This window comes from Molossus molossus, unplaced genomic scaffold (genome assembly GCF_014108415.1).
Source record: "Molossus molossus isolate mMolMol1 unplaced genomic scaffold, mMolMol1.p scaffold_m16_p_17, whole genome shotgun sequence".
In the NCBI taxonomy this organism is placed as follows: Eukaryota; Metazoa; Chordata; class Mammalia; order Chiroptera; family Molossidae; genus Molossus; species Molossus molossus.
The window spans coordinates 61,992,047-62,007,235 of record NW_023425352.1 but is presented as its reverse complement, the minus strand read 5'-3'; the positions used below and the strand labels follow the sequence as shown (position 1 = coordinate 62,007,235).

General features: G+C 43.3%; 1 protein-coding gene across 3 annotated transcripts in view; it reads right to left on the bottom strand.

Annotated features, from left to right (window-relative positions):
- NRG3 (neuregulin 3) overlaps nucleotides 1–13,538 on the bottom strand; it is a 1,298,130-nt gene extending 1,284,592 nt beyond the window's left edge. For all 3 annotated transcript variants that reach the window (XM_036265093.1, XM_036265094.1, XM_036265095.1), the window contains exon 1: nucleotides 12,677–13,538. In XM_036265093.1, the coding sequence (XP_036120986.1) occupies nucleotides 12,677–13,538 (862 nt within the window). The remainder of the gene's footprint in view (nucleotides 1–12,676) is intronic.
- Between the last annotated feature and the right edge of the window lie 1,651 nt (nucleotides 13,539–15,189).

Here is a 15,189-nt window from a genome sequence, read left to right as displayed (position 1 = left end):
GAAAATTAACTGTTCGGTGAAAAATAGAGGAGACATGCCGCTGACTCTTCATCCTAATTCAACATCTGCACTTACACAGTGTTACAGCCCCTCTGCCTGGTAACAGCCAGCAACCAAGTAAGCGGCCAGCGTGATGGATCTGATTCTAATCTGAGGGTTCTTCTCCACGGTGAACAAACTGGGTGACAACTAATTTTAGCTGATGATATATGTAAATGAGCTGATGTAGTTCTTCTGCCTAAGGCGGCAGCTCTCTGGCAGGCCCAGGAAGAGCCTCTTCTTAGTACAGACCAGCCTCCAGGGTTCCTGAGGCAGCAGCAGCCTCCCTCTGCCAGTCCCCACCCCACGATGAGTGCATTCAGGGAATCAACAGGGCCATACCTTCCAAATGCTCTGCATGTGACCCCAAAGGCTGCTCAGAGGCTTCTGGAAAGAGGACCACAAGTGAAACCAGAAGGGTGATGTGGCCATCAACCGACAAATCTGATGGTAGTCACAGGTTAATTTAGGTAAAGCAATAAAATTGAGAGGTTCTTCTTTATCCTCCTTAGACCTCTACTTACGAATGTTTTGATATTCGAAAGCTACAATTTTGGGTTAAATCTAGGGCTGTGTTGATGTGACTATGGAAGAACTAAACATTTTAAAACATAGCAATTCTACAGTTTCTTGCAGCATTTTTGAAGAGGCACTGGAAAAAAGTCAATACCTAAAATTATTCAGCACACATCAAAGACCATATCTTTAAATGATTTGGGACAAATTAGCCTCCAAGAATCTTTAGAATTTGCTACTTGTTCCTCCCTCGAAATCACTCTAGAGACCTTGCATCCTCTGAAAATTCTACAGATTCTCTGCCAATTCCTTGCACCAACCCTAACTATGGTTTCCCATAGCAGCCTAGTTATGCCCTCCCAACCTTTCCCTCCTTAATCAGGCCTGACCTAAGGAAAAGGTGAGGCAGCCTCACTAATTCCAGGCGAGACCTTCTGTCCACCAGACCAGGCCCGTCACTGGCTCCCACAGCACATGCACACTTCTGCCTTTGTGAATGCCCTTCTACTCCCTTGGCAGCAATTTTCCATTTCTCTGCCTACATAAATTCTCCCTTTAAACTATCCACTCTGACTACTCCTTTCTGAAATGGTCTAATACACTTTTCAGTTGAAATTACACACTTTAGCACTTGATTATTCTCTGGAACACATGCTCTGGTCTTCTCGACAAAACCGTAAATGCAGATGATTAATTATCTTTCTTGTGTATCATGCACTCAAATGTTCCCAGCACTGTGACAGTCAGCCTCAGATACAAGTATGGTTTTACATGTGTAAAACCTGTGAAAAATGTGGTGACTTACACTGTATCAGAGACACTCCAGATATGGTGAAAGGAAGTTTTATGTATAAAAACACCAAGTATGCACTCAAAATTGAAAGTTGAAATTTTGTTGAAAAGGAATATGGGTATCTGCATGGAGTCTCACTAAGCTGTGATCCTCAGAACAAAGGAAGCTACTGTAGCCTGGAAGCCCCTCAGGTTTATTAGACTTCCAGGTATAACAACAGAATTAAGATCCAGAAATTTTTCTATTTCTATTTCTAGAAATAGAAAAATCCATAAACTCAGATCACCACCCTGGTGTAGCATGAAGTAAAGGCCAAAAAAATGTTTTGAAATATCTCTTATATTTTTAAGTTTGTATTGATGTAGACAAAAAAAAATTCATACATCATATGTAGACAGTTCAATGCATTTTGACACACAGAACCCCCTCATGCAATTAACACCCAGACCAAGAAGCAGAATATTATCAATACCCGAAAAGCCTCCTATCTTGGGTCTCTTCCCATTCACTACCTGCCTCCTCCCCAAAGATAATCACTATCTTGACTTCTAACATTAAACGTTACATAAACAGAATAATTTTTATGTTCTGACTCTTTTTGCTCATCAATGTGAGCTATCCTAAAAGATTTTGAGCACAACTCATCACTAAATTAAAGGGCTATGTCTCCTACAAATCACCACTTTCCATTGGCCTATGGAATTTATCTATCTGTAGTTCACCCACATGACTGTATCATGTGAGTGAATACCTCGTGATTCTGTGACAGCCCTATAGCATCTAGTAAATCTTTTATTGGTCCTTCTACCTGTTTTTATTTGACCTAAGCCTTCCCTTCTAAGACCCAGCACTACAAACTAGGCTTTGCATTTTCCTTTCATTTGCTCCTTAAAATACACCAGGTAATCGGTTACCATCCACACAGTGATTGATTTCTATCAGCCATATCTATCTGTAGCAATACTATTAAGGCTGCCTCACATCTATGTACAGACTTGAAGAGCCATTAAGTAACTCACTGAACTTCCATCTTCTTTATTCCTATAAGGTCAAGGCTAACACTCCAAGGCCTAGGGTAAGACACTCTGCCTTCAATAAGGCAATATTTCCCATGAGCAAATGAAATTAATTTGTATTTCTACACATCTGCATTTCATAGCAGGAACCCAACTCAGTCAACACTTTAATGCTGACACTACCAATTAAGACACAAAGTCAGACAAAATAAGTCTTTACAGAACGAAGACCAATAATTAAACTGATCTGATTCATGAAGTATATTCTCTACTTTTTCAAAAGCTTAAAAATCTCTTCATTAGAGCCCTGGCCCTTCTGGCTCAGAGGTCAGAGCATCGGGCCGCGGTGCAGAGAGACCCAGATTCGGTTCTGGCTAAGGGCATGTACCTTGGTTGCAGTTTGTCCCCAGTCGTGTGGGGTCGTGCAGGGTCGTGCGGGTGGCAACCACTCTATGTGTCCCTTTCATGTCGATGTTTCTCTCTCTCTCCCTCCCACTCTATCTGAAGAAAAAATGGAAAAATATCCTCAGGTGAGGATAAAAAAAAATCTCTTCGTTAGAGAGATAATTAATGATTAAATAACACTTAAGAAATAGAGCAAAATACAATCAATTAAATAGCATTCCTTTTCCACAATATAGAAATTGCCACCATTAACAATTTGGTATACTTACTTTTAACACAGTTAGTATACATTAAATCTATTACTCTACATAGCTTAGTTAATTGGTATGTAATGTAATTTTCCACCCAGAGTTTTAGATAATTATATAATAAATATTTTCCAATATATTTAAAATTACTAAAAATTCAATTTAACCTATTATATGAGTAAATTTCATTTAATTCTTTTTTTTTAAACCTAAAACATACAAATACACATACACTTGCCAAATATTTGGCTAAAGAATTCAAGGCTTTTCTCAAAGTAAGTTTCTTTTATCCTTCTTGTGAAAAATCATACCCAAAAGGTACACTGTGATTTTTCAGTTTCAATGTATGTACTGTGGAATGAGAATGTAAATCCACAGGTAAAACAATCCAAGTGAAAATTTTTTTACAGATATATAAATACATTTTCCCTTAAACTTGCCCACAACTACTTCAACAAGTATTTTTAAATGATTTATTTTTATGGAGTATATTCAAAGTAATCAACTTAATTATGATAGAAACCACAACTAATTCATTGATTTGCATACTATTTAAAAACAACAACTGGCATAGATAGGTTTGGGACCTAATACAACATTTAAGACTAGGTAAAAACACCTTTTATTTGGTGAAGGCAAAGGCCCTACCAAATGGGGCAATTTAGCATCAAGTGAGCCTTTACCAGATTTTTAACACAGAAATAGTCTCATAGTGAAAATTCAGTTAAACAGAATTCAGTTAAGATAGCGTTTATACAGTGGACATGGACAACAAACTGGGGAAAGGGCAGGGAGGGAGGGAGAGGGGGAATCAGTGGGGGGAAAAGGAGAAACATCTGTAACAAAAATTATTTAATTTAAAAAAAAAAAAAAGATAGTGTTTATAAGCATTCCTGCACTCCATTTTCACTTTTTCATTCATAGAGTCTCTATATTTTGCCATCATACTGACAAAAATCTTTAACAATAAGTTTGCGTAAGCAACCTTTTTTCCCCTCTTCTTTATGCGCACAGCTGTCATTCTTAGTGTACAGGATTCACGCATAGCCTTTGGGGTTTTGACAATACAGGCTTCCTGACATGACAATGTCCCAGTCCTTCAGTATGGGTATTCAAAGGGTATGTAATTCAATCTTGGTATTTGACTTATTTCTGCTTTCTTTTTATGAGTTTACAAAAGTAGAAAACCCAACCATCTTTCACTTTAACCAAGCAAATCAAATAAGCAATGATCAGGTCCAATTTGTGGTATCCTTGGTAGACTACTACAGTCTCACTAATATTCCTCTCCTTAGGACCACTGGCCAGTCAAAGATGAGTACCTTGGACATGGTGCCAAGAGGAAGTCAGATGCTCCGCAGGAGACACTGCATGTGGTGCAATATCCAACATTTATTTAGTAGGACTGGAATTTGAGTGTCCACACGTTCTGACATGCTTCACTGGCCCATCTCGGCATATGATGCCGTTAGCTACTATAATCAAAGTAAATTTGCAGCAAGCAGAGAAGACAATTTTGACTAGATTTTGGGAAGCAGAGGAAGTCTATAACTGTTTTCTTTCATTGTTCTATTGAACCTGCATGCAGCCACAGGAGGAAACAGTTAAGAAGATTAAGGAATAGAAGTGTAGAGGAATGCATTCCTTATCTTTTGTTGAAACATCCCCTAAATTTCTCTGTGGACTGAAAACCAAGGCAATTTCTCTGGTTAAAAAGGCTCCCATTCACCATAGCAAAAAAAAAAAAAAAAAGGTACAGAGCAGATGTGCATGTGCCATCTATGGAGTTTACAGTGGTATATGCCATAGTCGTTGATCTACGGGCCTGAAAGAGGCAATGTATACTGATATGGCCATACTGTATCAATGGGTTAGGATTTGGGGTGGGAGGGATTACCTGTAAAATGATGCTCTGATCTTCCTGATCTTTCAAATTATGCCACTTGAGCATGTCCTAGGCAAATTAAAAAACCACTCTAAGCCCAGCTCAATCCCCTGCATGACTGAGATAATCAGACCTATGCTGCGGGCCTAGACAACTGTCTTTGAGTCCGTATTTCAATAAATAAATATACAAAGGATGTAAAGGGCTGGTCCTCCTGGCACACAATGAAACTCCACAAATGACATCTCTAGTTTCTATTACTACCTCAGTTCTCAGGCTCCTTCCAAGACTGAGATTCTATGAAGAAGCCTAGCACATTTCTAAAACAAAAATTCAGGGTACAGAAATCAACAGGATCCTGACCCCAAAAAAATGATGAAGAGAGTACAGTTTTTCTCTTAATGAACTTCTAACTCCCTGACAATCCATAGGAAGATAGTGCCAAAGGTCACATGTAGTCATGGGAAGGGTATCTTAGGAGGTAGGTTGGTATGTTCAGGAACACCTACCAAAGGTCTGGCATAAAAATTATATTCTCATAACCCTAGCTGTAATGTATTAATGCTAAAGTAGTTGCATAGATTCAGATAATCTTTTATTTTTAATACATACTCTTACAGCCTATACTGCATACTGTCCCTTCTAGGGAAAGGTCTCAAACAGAAAATCTCATCATTGGAAGCTGTTGAACTTCTATTATTAAACTTAATTCTGAATTTCCTTGAAGGCTTGTTTCTGATTAGCCTTCTTTTATGCCTGGGCATGGCAAGCTATGATGTATATACAATCACCAACCCGTCTTGAAAAATAAAGGCTTATAACAGAAAAGTAACACTTTGAGATATGATTCAGGATGCAGTTTCTGACCAACACACTTGATGAAAGACCATTTCTAAATGTTAATATTGAAGTTCTCCAAAGTGCAAAGGCATACATCTAAAAGAGTTCTTCGATGAATGCAAGCAACTAATCCTCTAAAACCTAAATCACAGGAACTCCTAAATTAAGAGGGGAACAGAATGCAATGCAGAACTGCCTGTTTTTACCAATGTTCTCTCCAAACACCAAGGACTCGAAGACAGTGAGATAGTGTGGTAAAGAAACAAAAGGGAGCCATGAGGCATTCTTTCATTTATAAAACATTTTCCATTTCAGATTTCCATTTAATCCAACAATCTCATTTATTTTCCCCAAAATTTCAGTTCCTCTCTTTGATAAACATATGTCCAAAATAGGCTTTAAAAAACATCTACCGAGGAAAGGATGGGAAATGATGGGCTCTAGTCTGTGAATGAACTTCCAAGGTGACTTGAGGTAGATTTCCACATCATATTCTACCACATGTTCCAGGTAGCAGAGAGGAACCCAGGGAGGTCCGAGGGCCACACAACAATAACTGCTCACTGTGATGAAAGATCCTGCAAGCTTGCTAGCAAACTAGATCCAAAATTTCAATGAAACCAATGTCCCAATGGGTTCTTGGGTAAAATACCTAGTCTGTGCACTTCCCATTTCTCTTGACATTTAAAAAGTAGAGGATTTTGTAGTTTATAAGCTTTTGCAAGTGGTATAAGAGGCAAGTTATTATCATCTCCCTCATTATCCCAAGGGAGGAAGTTAAAGTTCAAAGAGATTAATCTGGTTTGTTGAGGTTACATAGTTATCGCAGGATTCAAGGCTAAAGGTTTTTTGGTTGTTTGTGTGTGTGTGTATACACACACACACACCCTTGTCATCCTCCCACGAAAGTCTCTAAAAAATATGGTCATAATTAACTCACATTCTTCATATGTAACCTACTAAAGGAGTCACTATCTCAACCTACCTCCTTTTAGTCAGCTCCCTAACTAAACCATTCCTCATGCGATGAACTTGGTGAAAAGGTCACAGCCACTAGGCTGAACTCAAGGAAGCCTGCACAGCTCTCAACCACCTGCTGGGCTGTGTACTTACCAACACTCAGTCAGGGTAACAAAGCCTGATGCCAGTTGTTCTTATTGTAATTATGTAATTTAGGTCAATTTTATGTAAGCCAATGATATATGACTGTGATGTTTCTCTCTCACTGATGTTTCTATCTCTTCCTCTCCCTTCATCTCTCTAAAAACAATAAAAACATATCTAATAAATAAATAAATAAAAGAAACAAAGAAAAAGCCTTGGCCTTACATCAAGATAGGGGAGAATGAATGTTGTACACATTTTAAGTTTTAATTTCCTGCTTTTTAAACCACTACTTTTACAGACTTTTTAAATTAACTAATTAACTACCAGCATTTCAATGCCCCAAATCAATGTTAAATATTCATTAAGATGAATTCACATATCAGAACACATGACATGTACTATGAAAACAAAAAAATCATCTGAAAGGTTATAACAGCTTATGTTCAATTGTACAGTTGTTTTGTGAACTTAAATAAGTGCTGTCAACATTGGTATGGTTGATATACTAATCTATGTGGGTTAATAAATGGCCTTTAGTCTTCCACCAAGTTTTTGGAATTCCTTAAAGAAATTAAAAATGTAAAAAATAAAGCACTAGGACAGTTAAATAATTCAATTGCCTAAATGGGTAAAAAAATATTTCCTCACTTTCTACATCAACTTAAACAGTCTAACATGTCTTACCAAAAGCACTGATTTTTAAAACAATTCAAAAGTCTGTAAGGACCTTTGAGACAGAGTCATGATGCAGTTCTATAAAAGACTGAGCAAGGCGGGAGCCCACAAAGTCCTCAATGAAAGAAGGGTGAGAATGGAAATCCAACCAAACGTGTGTCCTAATAAGGCTTTCACTAGTAATTGTGTGAATGGGAAACATCTGTTTAGCATGATTTCATCCAGATATTACAAGCTTTAAACTGAGTCTATTCCTCCCTCCTGCCTGCACCATATACATGCTTCTAGAAGAAATTTTCCTGCATGTAGACAAACATTTCTAGGATCTCAAAATGTCTCAGTGGTATTTGTCAATGCAGTACTAGCTCTGTGCCTCACCCAACACAAAAGTTTGAAGATAAAAACAGATTCAAAGGGAGAAGAATGAATTTCAGTTCTATTCATAAGCAATTCAAATGCATTTTGCAGACTTAGATTTATGGTTCTTCCCTTGCTCTTATATATTTCAGGGCCAACTTTCATGTTCCATTTTCGACATCCCAGATAGAAAATTGAGATATGTTTGGCACTGTATCTGAGAGGTTATAAGGAAAGACTTTCTACAAAAGAAGCAAAATGAAAATCAGCCTATGTCTCACTGTGGTATGGAAAGGAGCAAGGGTTTGGAGAATATTCCAGAGGGGAGAGAGATCTTGTTCCTCTGCATACAAGCCCTCCCAGGACAGCATGGATAGCAATGCATCAACACTCTTGACTATGGCTCAACTTGGACTTGGAAAAGTTGTTTTCTTTAGTAACAGAGAGAAGTCGCTGTGTGTTTGTTTGCTTGTTTCTCTTTCTTTCTGGCAAGTTTATAGGTCAACACTGAGCCTTTAAAAAAGCTAACAGGGAAATACCACAAATACAAAGGTGGCTGGATTCACAAATCAAACCTGTAGAAAGGACTCTCAATTAGTAACAGCATTGCCAGTCCCTTATCTCAGCCATGAAGACTTGAAAAGGAAAGCTTAAACCACAGTCCTAATGCACGGAGATGAAACTGAACATGGCCCTATAAAGAGCCTTGTCAATTCTATGCCCATCCCGCCCCCTTTTCTTCCATTTGGACCACAAAGTACAACATAAGTGTCTAAAGAGTGAAATGTACAGTAAGACTGATTAAAGCAGAAAAGTCTCATAATTCTGTATTAAGGCCAAAGGAAATCAAAACACTCAGGTTGCAGCATGTGTGCTCATAAAAAAGCTCTCAATTGGATTTCATAAGAAATATTGATCTTGAGCTCTGAATCCTCTCACTTTAGCTACCACACATGATTGGGGTCAGTACCTTCTATGTTGAAATTCTTTTGAGGGCCCGATTCAGGTAGATAGAAGACAATGTATTGGAGTAAGTTTATTCAAACAAATTATATCCAAAGCTGCTTATAAAAGCAATCAAGAATACTCTTACTGAAAGACTAAACATGTTTAAAAGGAATAGATGAAAAAATAGTCAGTGTTATCAATGGCTCTCTTCAAAATTACAAAAGATATGGTGAGGTAAAATTTTCTTTAAATAGACTTGGTTATATTAAAATTACCACAATACCATGTTTAAACATCAATAATACATTTTATACCTATTTCTTCACCATATACACTATTCGAGATTTGTGATCCATCTTACTCACTGGAATGAACTACATACCTTCCAAAAGAATCGCCCATTAAAACCATCTCTTTGTCTTTAGCAGTGAATTTAGCTAATGACTCTGATCTTTTACCTGTAAGACAGTGTGTTTTGCTAAGTAAAATAACAATTCACATTTGTATTAACAATGTTCTACTTATATGCTTCAAATCTGAAAACACAACCCAATGTGATGTAAAAGATTTTGCACACTGGTCAAAATTACTGTTCCTCCACTGTCTGTAGTGAACCTTTCCTTGGCTTGAATAATTTGTAAATTAACATACACTTTCAAATGCAAAATGCTTCAAAGATGTTTTTGGTAAAATAACCTACTAGCAGTAATATGTATAAGATACCTGTTTCTAAAGCATCTGAAGGAAAGGCAAATATTGGGCAACTAATTGGGAATCCAAGAGGTCCCAGTAACAGAGGAAAGTTTTGTTTCAGCTCATAGCCTAAAGGTTAGAAGATGGGAAGAATCGATTTCCAAATCCTCCTCCTCCCTCTACCTTTGAAGTTCAGCATTTCCTTATCTCTGATCCTACAGAACATTAGACATAATTTCTAAATTAGGCCTTCCACATAGCAAAATAGCTCCTGTTTGCAAAAATCTTATTATCCATTAGCAAGTGTTTATTCTAGAGTGAACCAGCCTCTTCTCCGAAGATCTGTGCTGTCGTTATATACAGAATCCTTCTGACTGACCTAAGATGAACACAAAGACATTCATTCTATAATCCTTGAGGTATTAAAGTCAAGAGCAAAAATCTTGGCCATTAAGAATTAGTTAGTCTAAAAAAAAGCAGAGCATCACCCTTAGCTGTCCATAGGTGTGACAATATAATCCATGCCTTTCATTTAAAAAACAAAAACAAAAAAATAAAAAACCTACTGAACTCTGGAAGTAGGAGCTGGACCAAAGAGGAATCTCTCTCCTGAGAAATTTAGCGACATAATCAACACCAGTGAAAAATATAAATACCTGACAGTCAAGTCATTCCTCAGCCCACAGTAGCAGTATTGAAAATCCCTCAAATGAAATCTTTATTTCAGTTTATTAATCATCCTGCAATCTTGGACAAAAAAAATAATTAAACTATACCTTTTCTTTCAATTACCATACAACCTACATAGTTAAACTCATCTTTTATGGAAACTACATAATCTTCCTTTCATTAAAATTTCCCTTGTTGATATATGTAAACCAGGTCAGTTTCTGATGGATTTGCATACTTGCATTTTATCTCTTAATTCGACTTCTTATTAAAGGTTTAAGAAAGAGCAAGACCTGGACTTAAGATATGCATAAAACAAATACTGCTTATATTTCTATGTGAACATTGTCACCATTAACAGATCTCTTCCACTTTTCCTTGGGGCTGAGAGGCCTGTCAATAATCATGACTTATTAAACAGTCTGCCATTCCCTTCTACAGAATGTAGGAAGGAAGCATGGATGGGGTAGAAGTAATTACCTTGGGTTTTTCTTTAAAGACCTCTGAATGGAATGCAAGGAAACCAACTGAAAAAGAACATAAAATACCTCCCCATTCCATCCCCCCACATCCCCTCTGTGTCCATGCCCCCCCCTCCAGACACACACACATGAGGTTGAGAAGTACACCCACACTCCATTATTCTTATCAACTGTATGAAAAGAAAAGATTTTAAAAATCGGGGGTCTTCAGAATAAACACATTTTTTCAATCCACTGAATATGTTCACATATATACTTCCACATTCTTTATCCCTTCACAAAACTCAAGCTAGATCTGTTGAAAGAAGCCTCTGAACACCTCCTGAGAAAAAATGTGTTCTCAAAAATGACTGCTTCAGCCAAAGGAGAGAGAAGCAGCAAGGTCCTGGTTTGACTGCCATTCTGGTTTGTGGCAGATTCCCTCCTTTCTCTTTTCTCCCTGTCTCCTAATTGATCTTCTAGCCTATTTTTTCCAAAGCAGAGTAAGGAAGGGCATAAGAAATTTCTCTCTTGGACCTTACCCACAAATGCACTAACTCCTAAGTTTAAAAAAAAAAAAAAAGTTTTTAAGGATTAAATAACACCTAGAGTAAACCACAGGTCAGGGAAATGAGAAATTACCAGATGACTGAAAGCAACCTAGGTTTCCCTACTGAAGAGTTAATGATGAGCATTCTTCCTTTTCTCCAGATGTTATGGCTCAAAACAGAAATACACTGTTAAGACAGCATAACCAGGCAGTTTTGGAAAAATAGCCTTGCACAGAACTTGAACTGGCTGACTGGGAATTTGTCCTAAATAACCTTCACAGGTTGTACAAACTGTTCCCATATGTTGATCAACAGTCAGATTAAGCTTCCTAAAATTTCCTTAGTATAAGAAAAAGGTAGAGATTGGGGATGGGCCGTCAATCAGTCATCTAAAACATTTGTAAAGATACAGAGAAATATACACAGCCTATACGAATAAATAGAAAGCTATCATGTTTGGGGTAAACTGGAGCAGAGGTCGAAGATGCTACATTCAAAGTGTGACCCGTTTCAAAAGGGTTGGATGTTCTCATACTTGAGTACACAAAGCTCTGTCCCACTCTGCCTATATTTTTCAGGCACGGGAGGAGAGATTAGGTTCACACCCCACCTTTGGGAAAGGAACAAAAGCAAATGCTTGACAGAGCTGAAAAAACTCCTCCTTCCTCAGAACCCTAGAGGCGACAGCTCTGCAGGGCTCCCTTCATTATGTCCCCCTAGTTCACTCATTCTCCGCGGCCACACAATCAATTTCTACACCTTAGAATGGCCAAGGGCCTGGGGGGGTGGGGGGCGCAGATCAGTTTAGCCCTTTGCTGTGAACCGCCCCCTTTTCCTACCTCCCCCAACAGCTTCAAATTAACCCTTCCTGATCCCTGCCCGGGTCAGGGCTGCTTTAAGTGTCTACAGCTTTTTTCTACCGACATCTCTATCAAATCATCAGCCCACGCCCTCCACCACCCCACAGGAACATAACTTCCCTTGGTGGTTTATCGTTGGTCAGTTTGCATTTGCTTTTCTTTCTCTCCTCCCCACAGGCAGGGAAAGGGCTCAACGCATTTAGGAAGGCCCTCCCTCCCTTCCTCTCCCTCCCCCCTTTCCTCCCAGGCTCTCAAAAGAAGCCAGATCCTGGAGCTAGCCGACCTGCAGGTCTGCAGTGAGGAGGCATCGCTCTCGCGTTAACCCTTTGAAGGAAGTTAGATGTGTTCTCGTTTGGGACCCACTGAAGCAGGATCCCTGGAGTTTGGCAATCTCCTCTCCACTTCCTACCTCCCCCACCCCACACAGGTACCCAGAACAGGCTGGCACGTTTTTCCTCCCTTGTGGCCAGTTTTAACTATCTCACTAAGTGCTCCAAACCTGGAATGGGGTGGAGGGTGGGGGATGCTAGATGACAGGCGGCCAGGGGAAAGACAGCAGGAGGAAAGAAAGGAAACTCAGTAGTAGATCAGAGTTCAGACGGTGTTTACTTACGAAATTTGGGGCTGGTGCTAGTTTCTGGCGTGGTAGTGGTAGAGGAGGAAGACGAGGTGGTGGAGGTGGTAGTGGTGAAAGAGGAGGAGGAGGAGGCGGAGGCGGAGGAGGAGGCAGCAGCGACAGCATCTTGAAAGGGAGACAGGGTCCAGGAAGGAGTAGAATCATGAAGGTAGGAGGAGGTAGCGAATGCCGCAGTGGGCCAGGAGGGCAATGCCTGGGTACTGGGGGATCCTGGCACCGGCAGTCGGGAGCCTGGCATACTGCTACTGAAGAAAGGGGCTGTGGTGGACATGACCGTCGGGGGAGCCGCAGTGTTCCGTGCCGTGGTAGAGCGCGGGCTGGCACGAATGGGCACCCGGTGCCCCGGAAAACGAGTGGGAGCCCGCGTGATGGTGGTCAGGCGGGTGCTAATCCGGTTGGGCGTCCTGGAAGAGGTGGCGCCGCCGGAGGAGGGAGTGGCGGGGGACGTGGTGGAAGTGGTCGTGGTGGTGGTCTCCATGGCCTTGGGAAAGGAACTGGGCTTGGAGAGGAAGAAGGGGTCCTGGCCCATCCCCTTGGAGTCCACCAGGTCGGTAGGCACGTATTCCTTGACGGAGCCCACCACGATCCATTTGAGGAGCATTAGGCTGAGCCCTAGGCCGATAAAGCCGATGAACAGAGGCACCACGCACAGCCACGTCTGCTGTCGGTTCCACACGATGCAGTCGCTACAGCGTAACTCCCGGGGGGGCTCGGCCGCCCCTTCGCCGCCGCCGTCCGGGCCCCCGCCCGCCGCCGCCGCCGCCGCCGCCGCCGCGGTGCCCTCCTCGGCCGAGGCGGCGGCTCCAGGTGGCGAGGCAGCGGCCGCTCCTTCACTCATCCTAGGAGCCGGTCTTCACCTTCGCCCCCCCGAGGGCCGCGCCAGAGGCATGGGGCCGCGCCGGCCGGGCGCGGGCGCGGGCGCGGGCTCGGGCTCCGGCGGCGGCGGCAGGCTCAGGCGCAGGCAGCGGCCGCGGCGGCCGCATGCAAATCGGCTCCCTGCCCCCACGCCCCTCCCCCCGAGAGGCGGGCGGCGGGCGGGGTGGAGAGGAGCGGGGGAGGGGACGCGGGCCGGGAGGGGGCGGTGAGGAGCGCGGAAGAGGGGCGAATCGGGCCCGGGCGCCGCGGGCCGGTCAGGGAGCGGCTGGGTGCGTCTGCAGCCCGTCAAGCGGCCTCCTGCGCGCCGGGACTCCGCGTCTGCTGAAGCTGCTGCTGCCGCCGCCGCCGCCCGCCGCCTGCATGCGCTCCAGCCGCGCCGGCATCCTCGGGGCGCCGCGCTCGGCTCGCTCCCCCGGGCGCCGGACCGCGCTGCCGCTGGGCCCCCGCCGCCTTAGCGGCCGAGCTTCCCGGCCGCGGACTGCCGGGCGCCGGAGAGCCGCATTCCAACACAGGGGGCCGGCCTAGCCGCCGCCGTTCGCCGGACCTGGCGCGCCGCGAGTCCGGGCGGCGGGGTGCACCTGTTCTTCAGCCGGCCCGCAGCCAACCCTCGGCCAGCACTCGCTGGGAGAGACCAATCCGAGCGCAGCGCGGAGGGCGAGCGCCCGGGCTCGCCTCGCTTCCACCGCCCGCGGCTCCGCGCCGCCGCCGGCTCTGCGAGCCCGGGACCGGGGGCACGGGGCTACCGCGGCGGGTGCTGTGCCACCCGCCGAGGGAACCCAACAAGCCGCAGAGGATTCGAAATCACTCCCCGGAGCCGCTGCCCGGTCGCGCTTAGAGAGATGAAGAACGAGACCGGGTCGGGAATCCCGGGCGAAGCGGACCGGGACGAGGCGGCTCTAGGCGGGCTCTGGCCGCAGGGCGGGTGTGGTGTGAGCCGAACTGCCTTGGACAGGCTGGGCTTCAAGCAGAGTAGCACCTCCCACCAACACCTGATGATGGTTACTTAATGCGCACGAGATAAATAAATGATCCAAGCAAAACCCTCCTTGGAAATGTGTATCAAAAGCAGCTCCGGCCCGATTGGGAGACCGCCTCCGGGAGGCTGCTGTGGGTCAGAGACGCTGTGGGGCAAGGCAGCGGGGGCGTGTGCGCGTGGGACGGTGTCTGCACTCCCCTGCGTGATGGCGGGCGCTGTTGGATGGAGAGAGCCACCTTGCCCTCGGAGTTCCTGAAAGATATGCTGGTGAAGCTGAAGACCTTTGTGCTGTTGGATCTAACAGATATCCCCAAACCGGTTTATGATCAATTACCTTTTTAAATAGTACTGTTTTTAGATGTAGATGTATGCACAGGCACACACGTCACAAGGCAACTAATTGTGAGAGGTAAAATTTAAAACGACTTGCGTTGGTATCCAAAATTATGTTGCTGGTTTCTTCCCTTGGGTAGAGAGGCACCTGTGCACCTCTATCTCAGGTGCAGTATGGGAGCTACCTGGAGGACACAGAGAGAAGGGAAGGAAGGAGTAAAGAACCAGCCTCAGCATGGTTTATGCTGATGGTGCAAAAAAAACCTTGCTTCTCAACTCTCTCCAGATTTCCTGATCTAAAGTG